This window comes from Lissotriton vulgaris, chromosome 11 (assembly GCF_964263255.1).
Source record: "Lissotriton vulgaris chromosome 11, aLisVul1.2, whole genome shotgun sequence".
Classification (NCBI taxonomy): Eukaryota; Metazoa; Chordata; class Amphibia; order Caudata; family Salamandridae; genus Lissotriton; species Lissotriton vulgaris.
In genome coordinates, this window is record NC_141699.1 from 156,882,110 (window position 1) to 156,897,653 (window position 15,544).

Sequence of the window (15,544 nt, forward strand, 5' to 3'; positions counted from 1 at the left end):
CCTCATTGCCGCTCGGCCCCCTCCCATGCCCGCCGTGTCGCATTTCTCCTCCCCCCTCCCCTTCTCTGCCTTGCCTTCCCTCCGTGCTCAATGCCAGCCTTTGCTTTACTATCTTTCACCCCATTCACCACAAAATTCACAGTCTTTTGCACTTAATGAAGCTTTTTGGAACTCTTTTGGGGGAATTGCTGCTGTCTGTGCATGTTCTCACATTCTGCTCAGTAATACCGCACATCACAACATGATTCCTCCTCCCGTAGCCCTGCCTCCTGTGTATTTTAGGAACAGCTTATCCTTACAGGGTTTCACATGCTGGGCTCGCCTCGTGTCTCTGCTAGCCAAGCATGAATGCCCAGGTGATAGGGCCATTTGCTCCGGAAATCAGTCATCACAAACAACAACTGTTAGCAAATTTTTATTAAGTGGCATTAATCAGACTTATAATACTATATGACTCGCAATGAGGTTTTCGAGAGACAACGTAAACAGTGCCCGAGCACACTCCTCACCTGCCACCCGGCTAATTGTGTCCCATCCCAAGGCAACATCAATCAATACCCCGTGCTGATACGGTGACTGTCCCAGAGTTGATGTGTCATGTGCTTAGGCAGCTCATTTGTGCTGACAACCGGGCCGGACCGCTTGGCTTTGGGGTAACTTTTACAGGCGGGCGTCACCTCTGCACTTCTGACCGCCACAGCCTATATTACACTGCATATTTGTGGGGCAGATGAGGACGCCATCTCTGCCCTCCTGGTAAATCGGGACAGCTTTGATTGCGTCACCGGAATACAATCTCCTCCCCCTTGCAGGCCAAGAGCAGCGTGTTGGTTTTCCCCACACATCCGAGCATACAAGACTTCCCAATACTTTTACTCGTCTTCAATAGCCGCCCTACCTAGGGGGCAGCAGTGCCTCAGAGCTCGTCTGTAAACCACCGCACCAGCTTTCCGCAGTTTTGTTGCACTCATAGCAGAGGCCTGAACCCGAAGGGGGCTGAAGGGGCCGGTGCAGTAAATGGTGCCAACGCCCTGGAACAAAGGTCCTAGGGAGGGGACACAAACAATGGACAGGATGTGACGCACCCGCCCCCACGAGCACACAGGAGAGGGGTGAGGTGCAAAGGGTGACGCAACTGCAAGAGTGGGCCGATGGGGATGCCGAGCATTTGAAATATTCCCACAGTGCATTTATGAGCCTTTTAAGGTAGCCTTCATTCTAGCTTTCATTGGTGCCTTTACGGTAAGCATGCTAGTGGCTCCATCTAGCAAACATTTTCAATACAACAGGTCTCACATTTATGGTACTTAGAGATATTGGCATTGTAAATGGCAATGCCTCTTATTTATGACTTTTTTAAAACAATTAAATAAAAGGCATTGTCATTTACAATGCCAATAGATTAAACTCTCCCAAATGCGCAACCTAATGCATTGCAAATGCGTCCTTTAAAAACAAGCATTGGCGTTGCAAATAGGTTTCGCATTTGCAAAGTTGGAGCAATTGGCTTTGTAAATGACATTTTATATTTATATATTGTTATTGACAATGCCAATAACAATATATAAATATAAAATGTCATTTACAAAACCAATAGCTCCCACTTTCCTACTGCGAGACCTATTGGCAACGCCAGTGCTTGTTAATGGTGTAAGTGAACATAAGAGAAAGAGAAGTCACTAGTAACAGTTATTCACATTCATCATGAACTTCACTTCGCCACTGTTTCCTCGTTCTTATATGTCACTGCAATGATGCAGCGCTTCGACGCCTCTTCAGGGGTAGTATGCGCTAGATAAATGCAATTACCATACAATACAATTTGTGTTCTCTAACCAGGTTGGTCTTTTTATGAACTTTCATTGCTTTCCTAGCCCACGAGGGTTATGTTTCGTCTTCATTTTGATGAGAACTATAAGCATCTGTGATGTGTTTAGGTAGCTGAGAATGATTACAGAAAGGGTTCTGGAGAACGATAAACATGTAGGTGGGACCTCTACCCTATTTGAAAAAAACTATGGTATTGCGCATTGTTAACCTAGTGTTGGACTGCATTACACTCGGGAAGATGTACTTAAAAAGCGAGAACAGCAATTTTAAAATTACATCTTTTGTGAACGTTTTACTATTTGAATAAGAATTTACAACAAAACACATGCCTTTACTGATTTAATCTTTTTCCATTTTACAGTATGAGGAATTGATGGAAGGCTTCAAAAACTTGCACAAGGAGTGTGAACAACTGAAGGCCTCTGGATTGTCTACTGCAGAAATTAGAAGGGTACATACATGAGTAACATACTGGCTTGTCCTCTTTGTCTGATGCCATTTTACCAATCAGCCTAAATGGTTTGGTCAGCCCCTGCACTTAGAAGTATCCTTTCCTCAAGAGCAAGCGGGGTCGGCCTTTGGCTATGTCACATACACCGAGGGTGAAGGACCTCACATTCACCACTTTCCCCAAAACCGGTGTGCAAGCACCTCAATTGTGGCCTTTATTCAAAAGCGCTGGCCTTCGACGAGGTCTTTGCTCAGTGCCACTCCCTTTGTAATCAGGTGGGTGGGTAAGGATTTTGGCCTCTTAACATCTAAATGTCCTTGTAATGGATGCATATTGAATTGGAAAAGAAATGGACAATGTAAAATAAAGGAGCAACAGAGCAGGGCCTTCAGTGAAAATGTTGGTTCTTTATGAATATTTTTTTGATTTGAGTGTGGAAAAGACGATATGTAGGTTTTATTGGGACAGAAGCAAGTTATGATGCTGGGAAAAGGAGCAGCAGCAGCAAGTCTGAACCATTTCCAAAGACAAGACAAAATACAACTCTTTAGGATACCAGATGTTGAACCATACATGATTAAATTTCATAGGCCAGCCTCTGGGCACAATACCACAGTATCCATTAATAATTCTGAAAATGTAAATAAGTGAGTTGCCTATCGTCCTTTAATAATGTATCAAATCCTTTTGCTCATGAAAATTTCATGGTTCTTTAAAAAGATGTATATTTCTGTCTCTGCACCCAGATAATCGTAGATTTCTCCATTCCCTTTGAGAGGATATGGTGTAATACTGCACACGCCTCATCTTTGGTCTGTCATCAATGCCTTATTTGTTTTCTGAGTCACCAGACCCTAATCGAAGACAGCAACTCTTTTGGCAGGTTCAAGAGTAGAATCCTGACAAGCCTTTTTTATAATATTTGATTTTTTTGTGTAGTGCATCTGCACCAGCTAGCATTAGTATGCTTTACAATTTCAACAATGCAAATAATATATGTGTAACATGTTAACAGTAGCAATATCATGTTGCTGAGGTTGTCGAAGGGGCGGAAAAAAATTGTTACAATAATGGTAAACTAACAAGGTGTCACAATATTCCGAACCCCTCCACCAAGAGCTGCAGGGGGCAGATTTCTTACCCCCCTGGTGAATGACTTAGTTCAAAGCACCAATGCAAATTAGAAATCCATTTGGACTGTGACCTATACACAACCCACTGGGCAGTACTGTGTAGTGAGTGTTTTCTTGTCACGGTGAGTCCTCATGGATGAGTTCAGGGACAAAGTGGAACTCCAAACCTTATTTTGAACAAGAATAAGCACACACAAAATAGTAGCACTAAGAAACGGCATGTACTTTAAAATGTTTATTTCTAAGACCCAAGTCTAGAGCATAAAATATGTATGGCAAAGACAAAGAATGCGAAAATAAATGCAGCAATACATGACCTGGCCAGCAAAAACGATATGAACATTCCTAACGTGTTTAGCAAGTTCCTAACGTCCCAACACCATTTAGTTACTTCTAAGTGCTATGCCAAATTTTAGCAAATGTAGAAAGCCTATAGATTGCGTTTCTTAAAATTGATTTCACAACATACCTTCCCTCTATATAAAATAGCTGTTTAGCTATTCTCTATCGCTGGTTTTGCTCCAGGAACCAACTCCGAGGCTGGTTGTCTCTGCAAATCGGTGGTCCTAGCGCAAGGACACTCTAACTTATGGTTAGACACTTTGGTTTTTATAGTATCAGATTGCCATATGATATATATATAAAATAAAAGAGTACTTACAGACACTAAAGCATCAACAAGACTAAACATTTATGGTGATAAATGAATCATCTCAATGTTCATATAGATTATCTGCTCCTATAAATAAGACAATAAAACATATCCGCTTCTACACATGTCTAAAACTTCACACTTTTTACTAAAAGAGATAAAAGAGTATTCTAGCGGCTGCATAAAGAATATATAGATTAGGACTTGTCACAGTGTTCATGTCAAAGAAGGTTAGTAAGGTTGAGGAATTTGTATTGAGTGAGAGAATTACAGGATAAAAGAAGATCGGGTTAAGCAGCCATTAGCTGAAACTTACATTTAGTGTTTTGTAAAAAGGAATGTGTTTAAGCTCCTTCTAAAGGAGTGAACGTCCTATTGCTGTCTCAGGTGGGATGGGAGAGCGTTCCAGAATCTAGTCGCTGGTCTTGTGAAGAATCTATTTTGGGTGCTTGTCCTATTTTAAACTTGGGGGGGGGGGGGTTCTATAGTAGGGTAATTTTTCTTCTGGAGCCCCTATAGCAGTTGTCCCCAAACTTTTTTGGGTGGGGGCCACATCAACTTTCCTTTCTGTGATGGGGGGCCGGGGTCAGTCTTATAACAGGAAATTATATGGGTCAAAGTGACAACCAGTATTATTGTGGAGATTATAATTACCTTTTTTTTGCAGCTGCCCTTCGCTGGGCCTTGGCCCCACCTGTTGTTAATACAGAATAATTGTAATAAACAGGATGACTTAAGGGTGGTCCTTAAAGCATGCAGGCTCTTCAGGAATGGCAGATAAAAAACACAAGCAGCCCATCAGCAGATGACATGCTGCAATCTCATTTTGTATGTGACATCACTGTTCAAGAAACATGTTGCCTATAAAAAGAGCATTACTATACTGAAATTTTTTCATATTCATAGTTACTGAAATCAGCAGGCTTACCATATCAGTTTGAGCTGTGGGCTTGCTTCTCACTGGTGAGGAGATTGATGTCAGGTTCCATTTCAGTTACAGTCAGTCTCAGAGACTGATGCAGGTGTTGATCTGAGTCTTGATCTTGTCGGATTTTTTATCAGCTTCATGCGTAAAAAAGTTTGCTCACAGATATATATGCTACCAAAAACTGTGGACATGTTCATAGCGAGCTTTATGATGTTGGGGTAGGTCTCGTTTGAGAGGGAAGCATAGTATTCCATGAGACAGTTGGGCTTGAATGCGTCTTTCAGCACATCACAGGTCTGCAACTCAGCCAGTTCAAATTGAAGAGAAGGCAGGGTGTCATTAATGTCGGCAGCAAAAGGGTTCTGGAATATGCAAATTTCTTTAACGTGGGCATGAAGCTCAAGGAACCGCATACTGAACTCCGCTCTCAGCGTTTCCAGTGTGTCCTTGCACTACTTGGTTGGAAACGGGACCGCTGGCTCCTCAGCTGAGAGGCTCCGAGTAGCAGGGAGATGGGTGAAGTCTTGTTTTTGCACTTGTCCAACAAGCAGTGCCATTTTAACCTCAAATGCTTTGACGTGGGAATACATGTCACTGATTAATTTTCCCTTGCCTTGGAGCTGTAAATTGGGGCTTTTTAAAATTTCTGTCACATCTGTTAAAAAGGCAAGGTCCCATTTCCATTCGGTGTCGATCAGCTCTGGGACAGTTTTTCCCTTTGTCAGGAGAAAGGCATTGATTTCGAGTAGCAACTCGTAGAAGCGTTTCAAAACTCTACCCCGGCTTGACCATCTGACTTCAGCGTGGTAAAGCTCGTCTCCATGGACAGACACCAGCTCTGATAGAAAAGCTTGGAACTGCCTGTGTTTTAGTCCGTTTGCTCTGATAAAGTTTATGCAAGACACAACCACCTTCATGACAGATTCCCACTTCAGAACTTTGCAGCACAGTGCTTGCTGGTAAATCAGGCAGTAGACTTGTAGTGGGGGAGGTGAGATCTCAATCCTCCATTTCTCTTTTTATGCGCCCCACTAGCCCCCGCGACGCACCAACCATACTCGAAGCACCGTCCGTTGTGATGCTAGCCAGCTTAGCCCAGTCTAAATCCAACTCTTCCTTCGTTTGGCGTGCTTTACAAAAAATATCCTCTCCTGTCGTAGTATCCGTGAGACTTTGTAGAGCTGCCAGCTCCTCGGACACTTCAAAAGTTGAATGAACTCCCCGAATAAAAATCAGCAGCTGTGCTGTGTCCTGCACGTCATTGCTCTCATCCATTGCCAATGCAAAACACTCAAAATCTTTCGCTTTCTCTTTCAGCTATACATGTACATTATGCCCCATTTCTTCAATTCGCCTGATAACTGTAGATGCGGACAGACTCACCGCGTTCAGGGCATCTTTCTTGTCCAGGCACACCTCCTCCGCGACAGCGTTCAAACACTTCTTGACAAACTCCCCATCACTGAACGACTTTCCACAGCTTGCAATCAGTTTAGCTACCTTGAAGCTGGCCCGAACGGATGACAGGTTCGCCTGTGTTTGGCGTAGCATTGTACTCTGCTGGGTGGCAAATCTATTTTGTAGCTTAGCCACCTTGTCTCTCCTCACTTGGCCCAACAAGCTAGCATACTGCCCTCCATGGCGGGTTTCATAGTGTCGGCGGATATTAAATTCTTTAAGCACTGCCACTGTCTCTTTGCAGATTAAACAAACTGCCTTTTCCTTGCACTGGACAAAAAAATTGTCATCTGTCCACTGCTGTTTAAAAACTCTGGACTCTGAATCTATTTTCCGTTTCCCCAACAGTTTCCACATTTTGTTGTCTGTCTTTCTTCCGTTCTTCTCGGGCTGGTAGGGGAAGTAAGGGAGACCTGATTACGATGGGCACAGATAAAGCCCTCTCTATGTTTCCTTCTTGTGCACATGCGGTTTACAGCGTTTACCTTGAGCTTAGGAACACCCAGTGAGTAGAAGTCGTTTATAGTGGTTAGTTAGAAAACAGCGCTCCTGTGTAGAAATGAAAAAAGATAAGCGCCCCAGCGCGTAATCAAAGCGCTCCAGCACGGTGTCCAAGGTATTCACATAAGCGCCCCAGCTCGTTGTCACGAACTGAAAGTAAAGCGCTCCAGCGTGGTACCAAAATAAACCACAATTGAACCGCTCCAGCGCGGTGCCAAATCAAACTCAGGATAGCGCCCCAGAGCGATGCCCAAACAAACAACAAAACCCCAAGTAAAGCGCTCTAGCGCGGTGTCGAAACAAATCCAGAATAGCGATCCAGCGCGGTGTCAAAACAAACACAGAATAGCGCTCCTGCGCGGTGTCAAAGAACTCAGTAAAGGTCGCAAACACACGGCCTCAGAAAACACAGTTCATACTTGCGTAGAAGCAGGCAAAGGACAGGCAGCAATCCGAAGCTCTGTGTTGTCGGGAACTTCTGTGTTAAGCGATTTCCCCCGGAAGCGTTGTGAGACGCCCCGGTGGTTTCCGGTCCCTGGAATTGGACCGCCAACCGCCTGCTACCTGGAAGTGAGGAATACGTGTCTCCGCATGAGGCAAGAAGCAAAGGATTGTTTGGGATCGTTAAGTGGGCCACTCCAGTTGATTAGACGGGCCGGATGTGGCCAGGGGGCCGTAGTTTGGGGACCCCTGCCCTATAGTGTGCCAAAAAGTTTGGCAGGCAGTCCGGTCTTCTCTGACAGATAGCTTTGTGTGTTATGTGGTAAATATGAATTTAATTCAGGATTCCAGTGGAAGTCAGTGAAAAATCACGTAGAATTGGTGTAATGTGTTGAAAGTTATGTTTGTCTCTGACTGATCTCGCTTGAGTGTGTGGGGTGCTGCTTTGATAGGAGCAATGTGACTAGTCGGGGTTCAAGCTAAGTTTGAGTTGCTATAATGAATGTTATGCTATGTTATGTTATGTTATTGAGCTTTTGTATAGCGTACAGCTACTCACAGGGAGTGTCCCGACGCTTTCCACCCTCAACTCATATTGAAATAACACAACACAGCTAAAAACAAACAGCAGAACGAAACAGAAACAATGGGCAGTAAAAACAGACTAGGAGTTAAAAAGCCAGGTCTTCAGGCCCCTCCTAAACTGGAGCAAATTAGCAGTACTCCGAAGAGAAAATGGAAGCAGATTCCAAAGCTGGGGGGCTCTGTAGCCAAAAGACCGCCCTCCCGCGCGGGCCTTCCTCACCCGAGGAACCACCGCTCTGCACAGAGCTTCCGAGCGGAGGGAATGAGCTGGACGATAAAAAGTCAGTCTCCGCTGCAGATATCCCGCTCCTGAACCATGCAGAGCTTTGTGCATCAGGGTCAAGGATTTAAACTGGATCCTCTTCCTAATGGGGAGCCAATGAAGCGACTGGAGCAACCCAGACGCTCGAGCTCGTCTCCCTAGACCAAAGATCGCCCGGGCAGCAGAGTTCTGCACCACCTGAAGGCGCTGGACCAGATAATCAGGAAGGCCGAGTAAAAGAGCATTGGCATAATCTAGCCTCGAACCGACCAGAGCCTGCACTGTAATCCTCCTGTGCTCCTCAGATAACAAAGGCAAAAATTTGCGGAGCATTTTCAGTAATCCGTAGCAGGTGCCGGCCAGGCCAAGGATGTGAGTTCGGAGCGACAGCTGATTGTCTAGCTTGACGCCCAAGTTTTTGGCCACCACTGAGGACTGTGCAGGAGGACTCATGTCGGACGGCCACCAATGCTGCCACTCAGGATCGGCAACGCAACCAAAAAATAAAATCTCAGACTTTCCTGAGTTGGCCCTCAGACCGTTCCGTTGGAACCAGTCGAAAACCAGCGCAAGGCAGTCCCGGATTCTCTCTCCCACAAACTCTTGATCTTTCCCGCATGTGAAGAGGAGTTGCGTGTCGTCGGCATAGGAGACGATCTGGGCCCCATACGCCTCTACCAAGGCCGCCAGAGGGGACATAAAGATGTTAAATAATGTGGGGCTCAACACAGAGCCCTGTGGAACCCCAACTCCCAATGGCGGCATCTCGGCGGAGCTCTGGGAGACCCAAACCGTCTGGCGGCGGCCTTCCAGGAAAGAAGTAAACCACCTCAGCACCGTCCCCCTCAGGCCGATGTCAAAAAGCCTAGTTAAAAGCGCCTTGTGGGGGACGGTGTCGAAAGCCGCCGAGAGATCTAACATGACCAGCATGGCCCTGCCGCCGGCATCCAGAGTCTACCTGATGATCTCAGTCACCTCTATCAAAGCTGTTTCCGTACTAAAATTAGGTCGGAAGCCTGATTGAGATGGATGGAGCAGATTATCGGCTTCCAAAAAACCAGAGAGAGCGCCATGAGCATGTTTTTCCGTAAGCTTCGCTAGTGCTGGTAACAGCGAGATAGGCCTGTAGTTCACCAAGACTTCGGTGTCAAGGCCCGTTTTTTTTAGGAGGGGGATCACCATCGCTCTTTTCCAAGAGCTAGGGACCCGTCCCTCCCTCAGGGAGGCATTAAGGATAGGGTTGACCAAAGGGTTCACCACTGCCGCCATCCTGGCCAAAAATTTGGCCGGGCAGGGGTCAAGTGGCGAGCCAGATTTGAGGTTGGCCAACAACGTAAGAGAGGCCTCGCTGGAAACAGTAGGGAAGTCGGACAGCACTGCCACCGAAGTCTGCGGCAGTCCAAGGTCCAGCCTCGCACCACTCCCTCCATCCGGATCCTCCACAAAGGTGGCCTGAATGGCCTTGATCTTATTTGTGAAGAAACCAGCGAGATCGCAGGCCCAAGCATCCGCCGAAGCTGGAGAGGGCGGATGGGAGCTGGGGATTGTAAACTCCTTCACAATATTAAAGATCTCCTTGCAGGAGTTCGCAGATGCCTCTATCCTCCTAGCCAGATACACTCTCTTGGCACCGAGAATGTCCCGATGGTAAGCCTTCAACACCGCCTTGTAGGCAAGTTTAGCCTCCCCATCGTACACAAGGCGCCAGGCCCTCTCGGCCACCTTGCACTGCCTACGAGCCACACGGAGCGCCTCCGTAAACCACGGGGCAGAATGCCGAGCCACCGTGGACCGGGGGACAACCTTGGGAGCGAGATCTTCCAACCGATCGGTAAGCCAACGCTGCAGAGTCTCCGTGTCACTATCCAGGTCACCCGAGAGAAGACAGGGGTGCTCCAGCAGTGCCTGCTCAAGCAAGTCAGGAGTTACTCTATGAAGCGCTCTCGAGGCAGGTTTAAGCAAGGTAGGCGCTCTGTGATCCGGACGCGCGCATTCCAGCACCAAAAATCTGATCAACCAGTGATCGGTCCAGAGCATCTGCAGGGTAGCAACCTCCATAAGCGGAACAGATGAAAACACCTGATCCAGGGTATGCCCCTTCTCATGTGTTGGCCCTGATACGCAGGGAATAAGACCAAGCGGAGATGTAACATCCATCAATTTGGCCGCATCAGGGTCATCCGCCACATCCAGATGGAAATTGAAGTCGCCGGCCACCATGCAGTGCTGAGTGGATAGCGCCAGCTCGGAGACAACTGTCTGTAGATCCTCTAAGAAGGAACCCACAGGACCTGGAGGTCTATAGATCAACAGCCCCTTCAGGGCCTGACCCGGGGACAATCTGATCGTGAAGGCAAGCGACTCGGCATTCCCAATAGGGTTCAAGGGAAGTACTGAGCAGGAGACGCACTTTTTCACCACCACGGCTACTCCCCCTCCCCTACCCTTCGCTCTGTCCTGCCGGAAGATGTTATATTCCGGCGGAATGGCGGAGAAGACGTCCGGGTGGGAAGCCTCTCCGAGCCAGGTTTCCGTCAGTAGCAGGCACAGAGGATTTTCCCTGACCAAAAGGTCATGAATATGCAGGGCATGACGACCTACCGACCTTGTGTTCAGCAGCATACAGAGATGCCTCGCATCAGCAGTTACCTGGCGTGACACTGTAGCACAAGACAAGGCAGGCCTCCAGCCGCAGGACGGGCAGCAGCGCTTGCCCCTAAACCGCCCCGGAAAGACGGAGCGGCAGGAACTAGAATGGCCCCGCAAGTCCCGCAGTGACGCAGAAGAATAACAGATCATCGCAGCCAAAGAAGATTAGGCCAGGTGCAGTGGTTTGTAGTTGATTGAGGGAGAACCGTTTTAAATGATAGTTTGCTAATTGTGCAGTTTTGCCAATGTGTTGATTTAGAAATAATTTGGCATTGATAAGGAAAGCCTATTGACTTAACAGGGATGATTGAAAAATGCTTAGTTTTAAACATGTTTTGTACGATTACTTGAAAAGGAGAAAACTGGTATTAGCCTACTGCTACTGTGTATTCAGATTTGGAAACTCAGTATTTTTTAACATACAATTTTAATCTGAGATATAATTGCTGAATTCTCTTTAACAGCATTGTTTAGTCTGTGTGACACATGTGTAGCTTGTAGTGATGTGTGTTAATGAGTGGCTGCTTGTAATTCATGTCTGTGGCTTCATGTAAGTCTAGGTTAGTCCCTCTCTTTTTGCATCGAACACTCCTTTCTATTATTAATAGTACTATTGCCCCTTCTGTGCCTCATCATCTACACTGACCATTGTATTACGTTGCCCTATTATTTTCGTTGATAGTTTTAACACTCGATCCTTTTCACTAACATGTGTATTAATCTGCCTTTAACAATCAATCCTTTTCACTAACAGTTGTATTAATCTGCCTTTAACAATCAATCATTTTCACTAACAGTTGTATTACAGTGTTTCTTTAACACTCAATCCTTATCACCAACAGTATATTACTGTGCCTTTAATTTTCGATCCTTTTCACTAACAGTTGTATTACTGTTCCTTTAACGCTCGATCCTTTTCACTAATACTTGTATTATTCTGCCTTTAACACAAGATCCTTTTAACTAACAGTTGTATTGCTCTGCCTTTAACACTCAATCCTTTTCACTAACAGTTGCGTTACCCTGCCCTTAACATTCTATCCTTCTCTTATCACTAACAGTTGTATTGCCATGCCTTTAACACTTGATCCTTTTCACTAACAGTTGTATTAATCTGCCTTTAACACTCGATCCTTTTCACTAAATTGTATTAATCTGCCTTTAACACTCGATCCTTTTAACTAACAGTTTTATTGCCCTGCCTTTAACACTCAATCCTTTTCACTAAAATTGCGTTACCCTACCTATAACACCTAATCCTTTTCACTAACAGTTGTGTGAACCTGCCCTAAACAATCGATTCTTATCTTATTACTAACAGTTGTATTTCCCTGCCTTTAACACTCAATCATTTTCACTAACAGTTGCGTTACCCTACCTTTAACACTTAATCCTTTTCACTAACAGTTGCGTTACCCTACCTTTAACACTTAATCCTTTTCACTAACAGTTGTATTAATTACTGTGCCTTTAAGACTGACCCTTTTTTCTAACAGTTGTGTTACCCTGCCTTTAACACTTGATCCTTTTCACTAACAGTTGTATTAATTACCATGACTTTAACACTCCATCCTTTTCACGAACAGTTGTATTAATTACCGTGCCTTTAACACTCCATCCTTATCACGAACAGTTGTATTAATTACCGTGCCTTTAACACTCCATCCTTTTCACGAACAGTTGTATTAATTACCGTGCCTTTAATACTCCATCCTTATCACTAACAGTTGTATTAATTACCGAGCCTTTAACACTCTACCCTTTTCACTAACAATTGTATTAATTACCGTGCCTTTAACACTCCATCCTTTTTACTAACAGTTGTGTTACCCTGACTTTAACACTTGATCCTTTTCACTAACAGTTGTATTAATTACCGTGCCTTTAACACTCCATCCTTTTCACTAAGAGTTGTATTAATTACCGTGCCTTTAACACTTTACCCTTTTCACTAACAGTTGTATTAATTACCGTGCCTTTAACACCCAATCCTTTTTACTAACAGTTGGATTACCCTCCCTCTAGCTCCCCTTTCTTCTTCGGTTTATCTTTCATTTCTTTGAAATGTGTTCTGCTGAATCCACAATTGACACGTGTTTCTTTCCTTTCAATCCTTGCCAGGACATCAGCGCCATGGAAGAGGAGAAGGACCAGCTGATAAAGAGAGTGGAGCGTCTTAAGAAGAGGGTAATGACAGAAATACAGCTGCTAACTGTCAGTGGCACGGCCCTTGGCATGCCGCGCGGCTCTAGGAATGCAAACAAGGATTAGGGTGGGCATGCCTTGCATGTAAGGAGGGGATTGGAATACTAAGTGGTGGAAAACGAGCCTGCATGGACAACATTCCAGGTCTTAAGGGTCGCCAGCCTCATGCCTTACTGTCCTCTGCCAAGAGTAACTTACAGGGAAAGGAACCGCTAAGGGGGCTGTGGGTCACGTTTATGTCTTCACCATCTGACGTGGCCTGTACATTTGGCTCTAGGTGGAGAGCGTGCAGAACCATCAACGGATGCTTGAGATAGCTAGACAGCTGCGCCTTGAGAAGGAGAGAGAAGAGTCTGTGGCCCAGCAGAAGCAGGAGCAGAAGAATCAGGTAATGTTTCAAAAAAATGTTCAAATGCCTAGGAATAGTTTCTAAAAATGTAGAAAGATACATTAACAAAAAAAAAACATTTTTAAATGCTGTTTAAAGCAAGCAGCTTCAGCTGGCTGACCTGTAGGGTCATGTAAGTGCAGTTCATAATAGTCTAAAGCTCATGAAATTCTTGTAAGATTCAGGACTCGAGGAAGAATTGGTCACACCAGGCTTGACATGCCACTGCCTTGATGGAAAGGCCCTATGTTTTTGAGTCTGCCAACTTCCTTACAAGTTGGAAGCCTTTGAGAAATATCTCTCATAAGCGGGGTGCAAAGGTGGGTTCAGGTGCTGTACATTTACCAGCCATGCTAACTTGTGGTGCAACGTAGTGCAATGGCGGCTGACATGTACCGAGTGTTTTGGTGTGGGAGAGGCATACAAAAAAACCTATAAAAAAAAAAACCACTTATCTTCCTATGCGACGTCCTCTTCACTCCGGTCTTCTCCGGCAGACAGGCAGGCAGACTCCAACGCAGGACCCAGGCAACCCCACTAACCAATCCTGCTGCTGCTCTCACCAGCATGAGAGCAGCACCAGGATTGGTGGGAGCGGCCTTTCTCAGCACTCACAAGAGCACTGAAGGCCTGCGCTCTCTCTAACCCAGCTGTCTAAGACGGATAGATCAGAGAATTTTAAAATGCAGATCTCTAGCTGGCTGTCCCAAGAGACATGCACATTTTAAAGCGCACAGCTCCCTGATGCCACTCAGCAGCACTAGCCCCTTCCCGTCCTGCCTCTCAGGATGGGTTGATTGTTGAAAAATAAAATGGTAATAAATAAAGTTTATTACCATTTAAATATTCAGTTGTAGCCTCTGGCTTTTCCTTGTAGGGCGACACTCCACTCACACGGAGGTGCCGCTCTGGACGTAGGAGTGTTCATTAGAAAAGTGTGCATCAAGTAGAGAGCAAGGCTCCTACCATGCTAGGTGAGCAGGAGGCAGCTGTGCTGGCCATTGATTGGTGAGATCAAACCGGGTCCCCAGCTATGCCTTCTCGACAAAGCAGCTCCATATAGACGTTGGAGGTGACAGGAGACAGTATGGAACCCTGGAGGACTCCGCAGGTGATAGGGATCTTTGGGGCCTGGGCATTCCCATGTGAACAAAACTGTGCAAGTCGGAAAGGTAAGGAGAAACCGAGAAATTGCCAGTGAATCCCATTTTAGACTAAAAGGTGCCAGTCAGGATTGGATGGACGAGTGTTTCGAAGGCAGCTGAGAGGTCCAACATTATCGGGAGGCAGTGGTCATCTTTTTCGGTGATCAGCATGGCATCATCTAATATGTGTAAGATAAGGGATCTCTGTGCTGCAGCATGATCTAAAGCCAAACCGGTAATCATGCAGGAGATAGTTATCATTTGATGTCATCTTGAAGTTAAGCATAGGCTGCCTTTTCAATAATCTTTTAGCAGGTAATGACCTATTTAATATTGGGGTTTATTAATCACAGCTTCCATGCACGTTAAAACGACATTTGGAGAATAGGTGCTAGGGAAACTATTTTAGCCATTCCAAAACACAAAATCATTAAGGGCCAAATGTTGTGGAGGATTTAACGTAACTGGTTCAGCATAATGCAGTCTGACCTCTTGCTGCCCTTCTTCTCTGGGGTCAGGAAGTGAACTCTTCCCATCTACCTTCCAGTATGTGTCCCGGATGTATGATATATGCTATGTATGTTGTATCTATGCTGTTTATACCTGTGCCCTCTAAATACAATTCTGTGAAGCTAAGACGCTCCTCCATCTAAACCTCTTGGATAACTTGTCACTTCATGATTGCCTTTTCAAATCATACGGCCATGGATGAATATGTAAAGTAGACAACCTCAGCAAAACTCCATATTATTTCTGACCATTGTTCAAAACATGGCAGCAGAGCTCTTTGATAGACTCTCCACTTGGGCTCTGACTGTAGCTTTAATATTTCTTAACTCCACTTCAAAATACTTGGGGCCACATGTACGAACGTTTGAAATTGTGAGTTCCAAATTGCGATTCCATTTGAATCGCA

At 45.4% G+C, this 15,544-nt stretch overlaps 1 protein-coding gene across 1 annotated transcript in view; it reads left to right on the plus strand.

The window, feature by feature from the left end:
* IFT81 (intraflagellar transport 81) overlaps positions 1-15,544 on the plus strand; it is a 1,042,527-nt gene that overhangs the window by 126,915 nt on the left and 900,068 nt on the right. Inside the window, exons 5-7 of the mRNA XM_086943010.1 lie at positions 2,192-2,281; positions 13,012-13,077; positions 13,373-13,483. Of these exons, the coding sequence (XP_086799136.1) occupies positions 2,192-2,281; positions 13,012-13,077; positions 13,373-13,483 (267 nt within the window). The remainder of the gene's footprint in view (positions 1-2,191; positions 2,282-13,011; positions 13,078-13,372; positions 13,484-15,544) is intronic.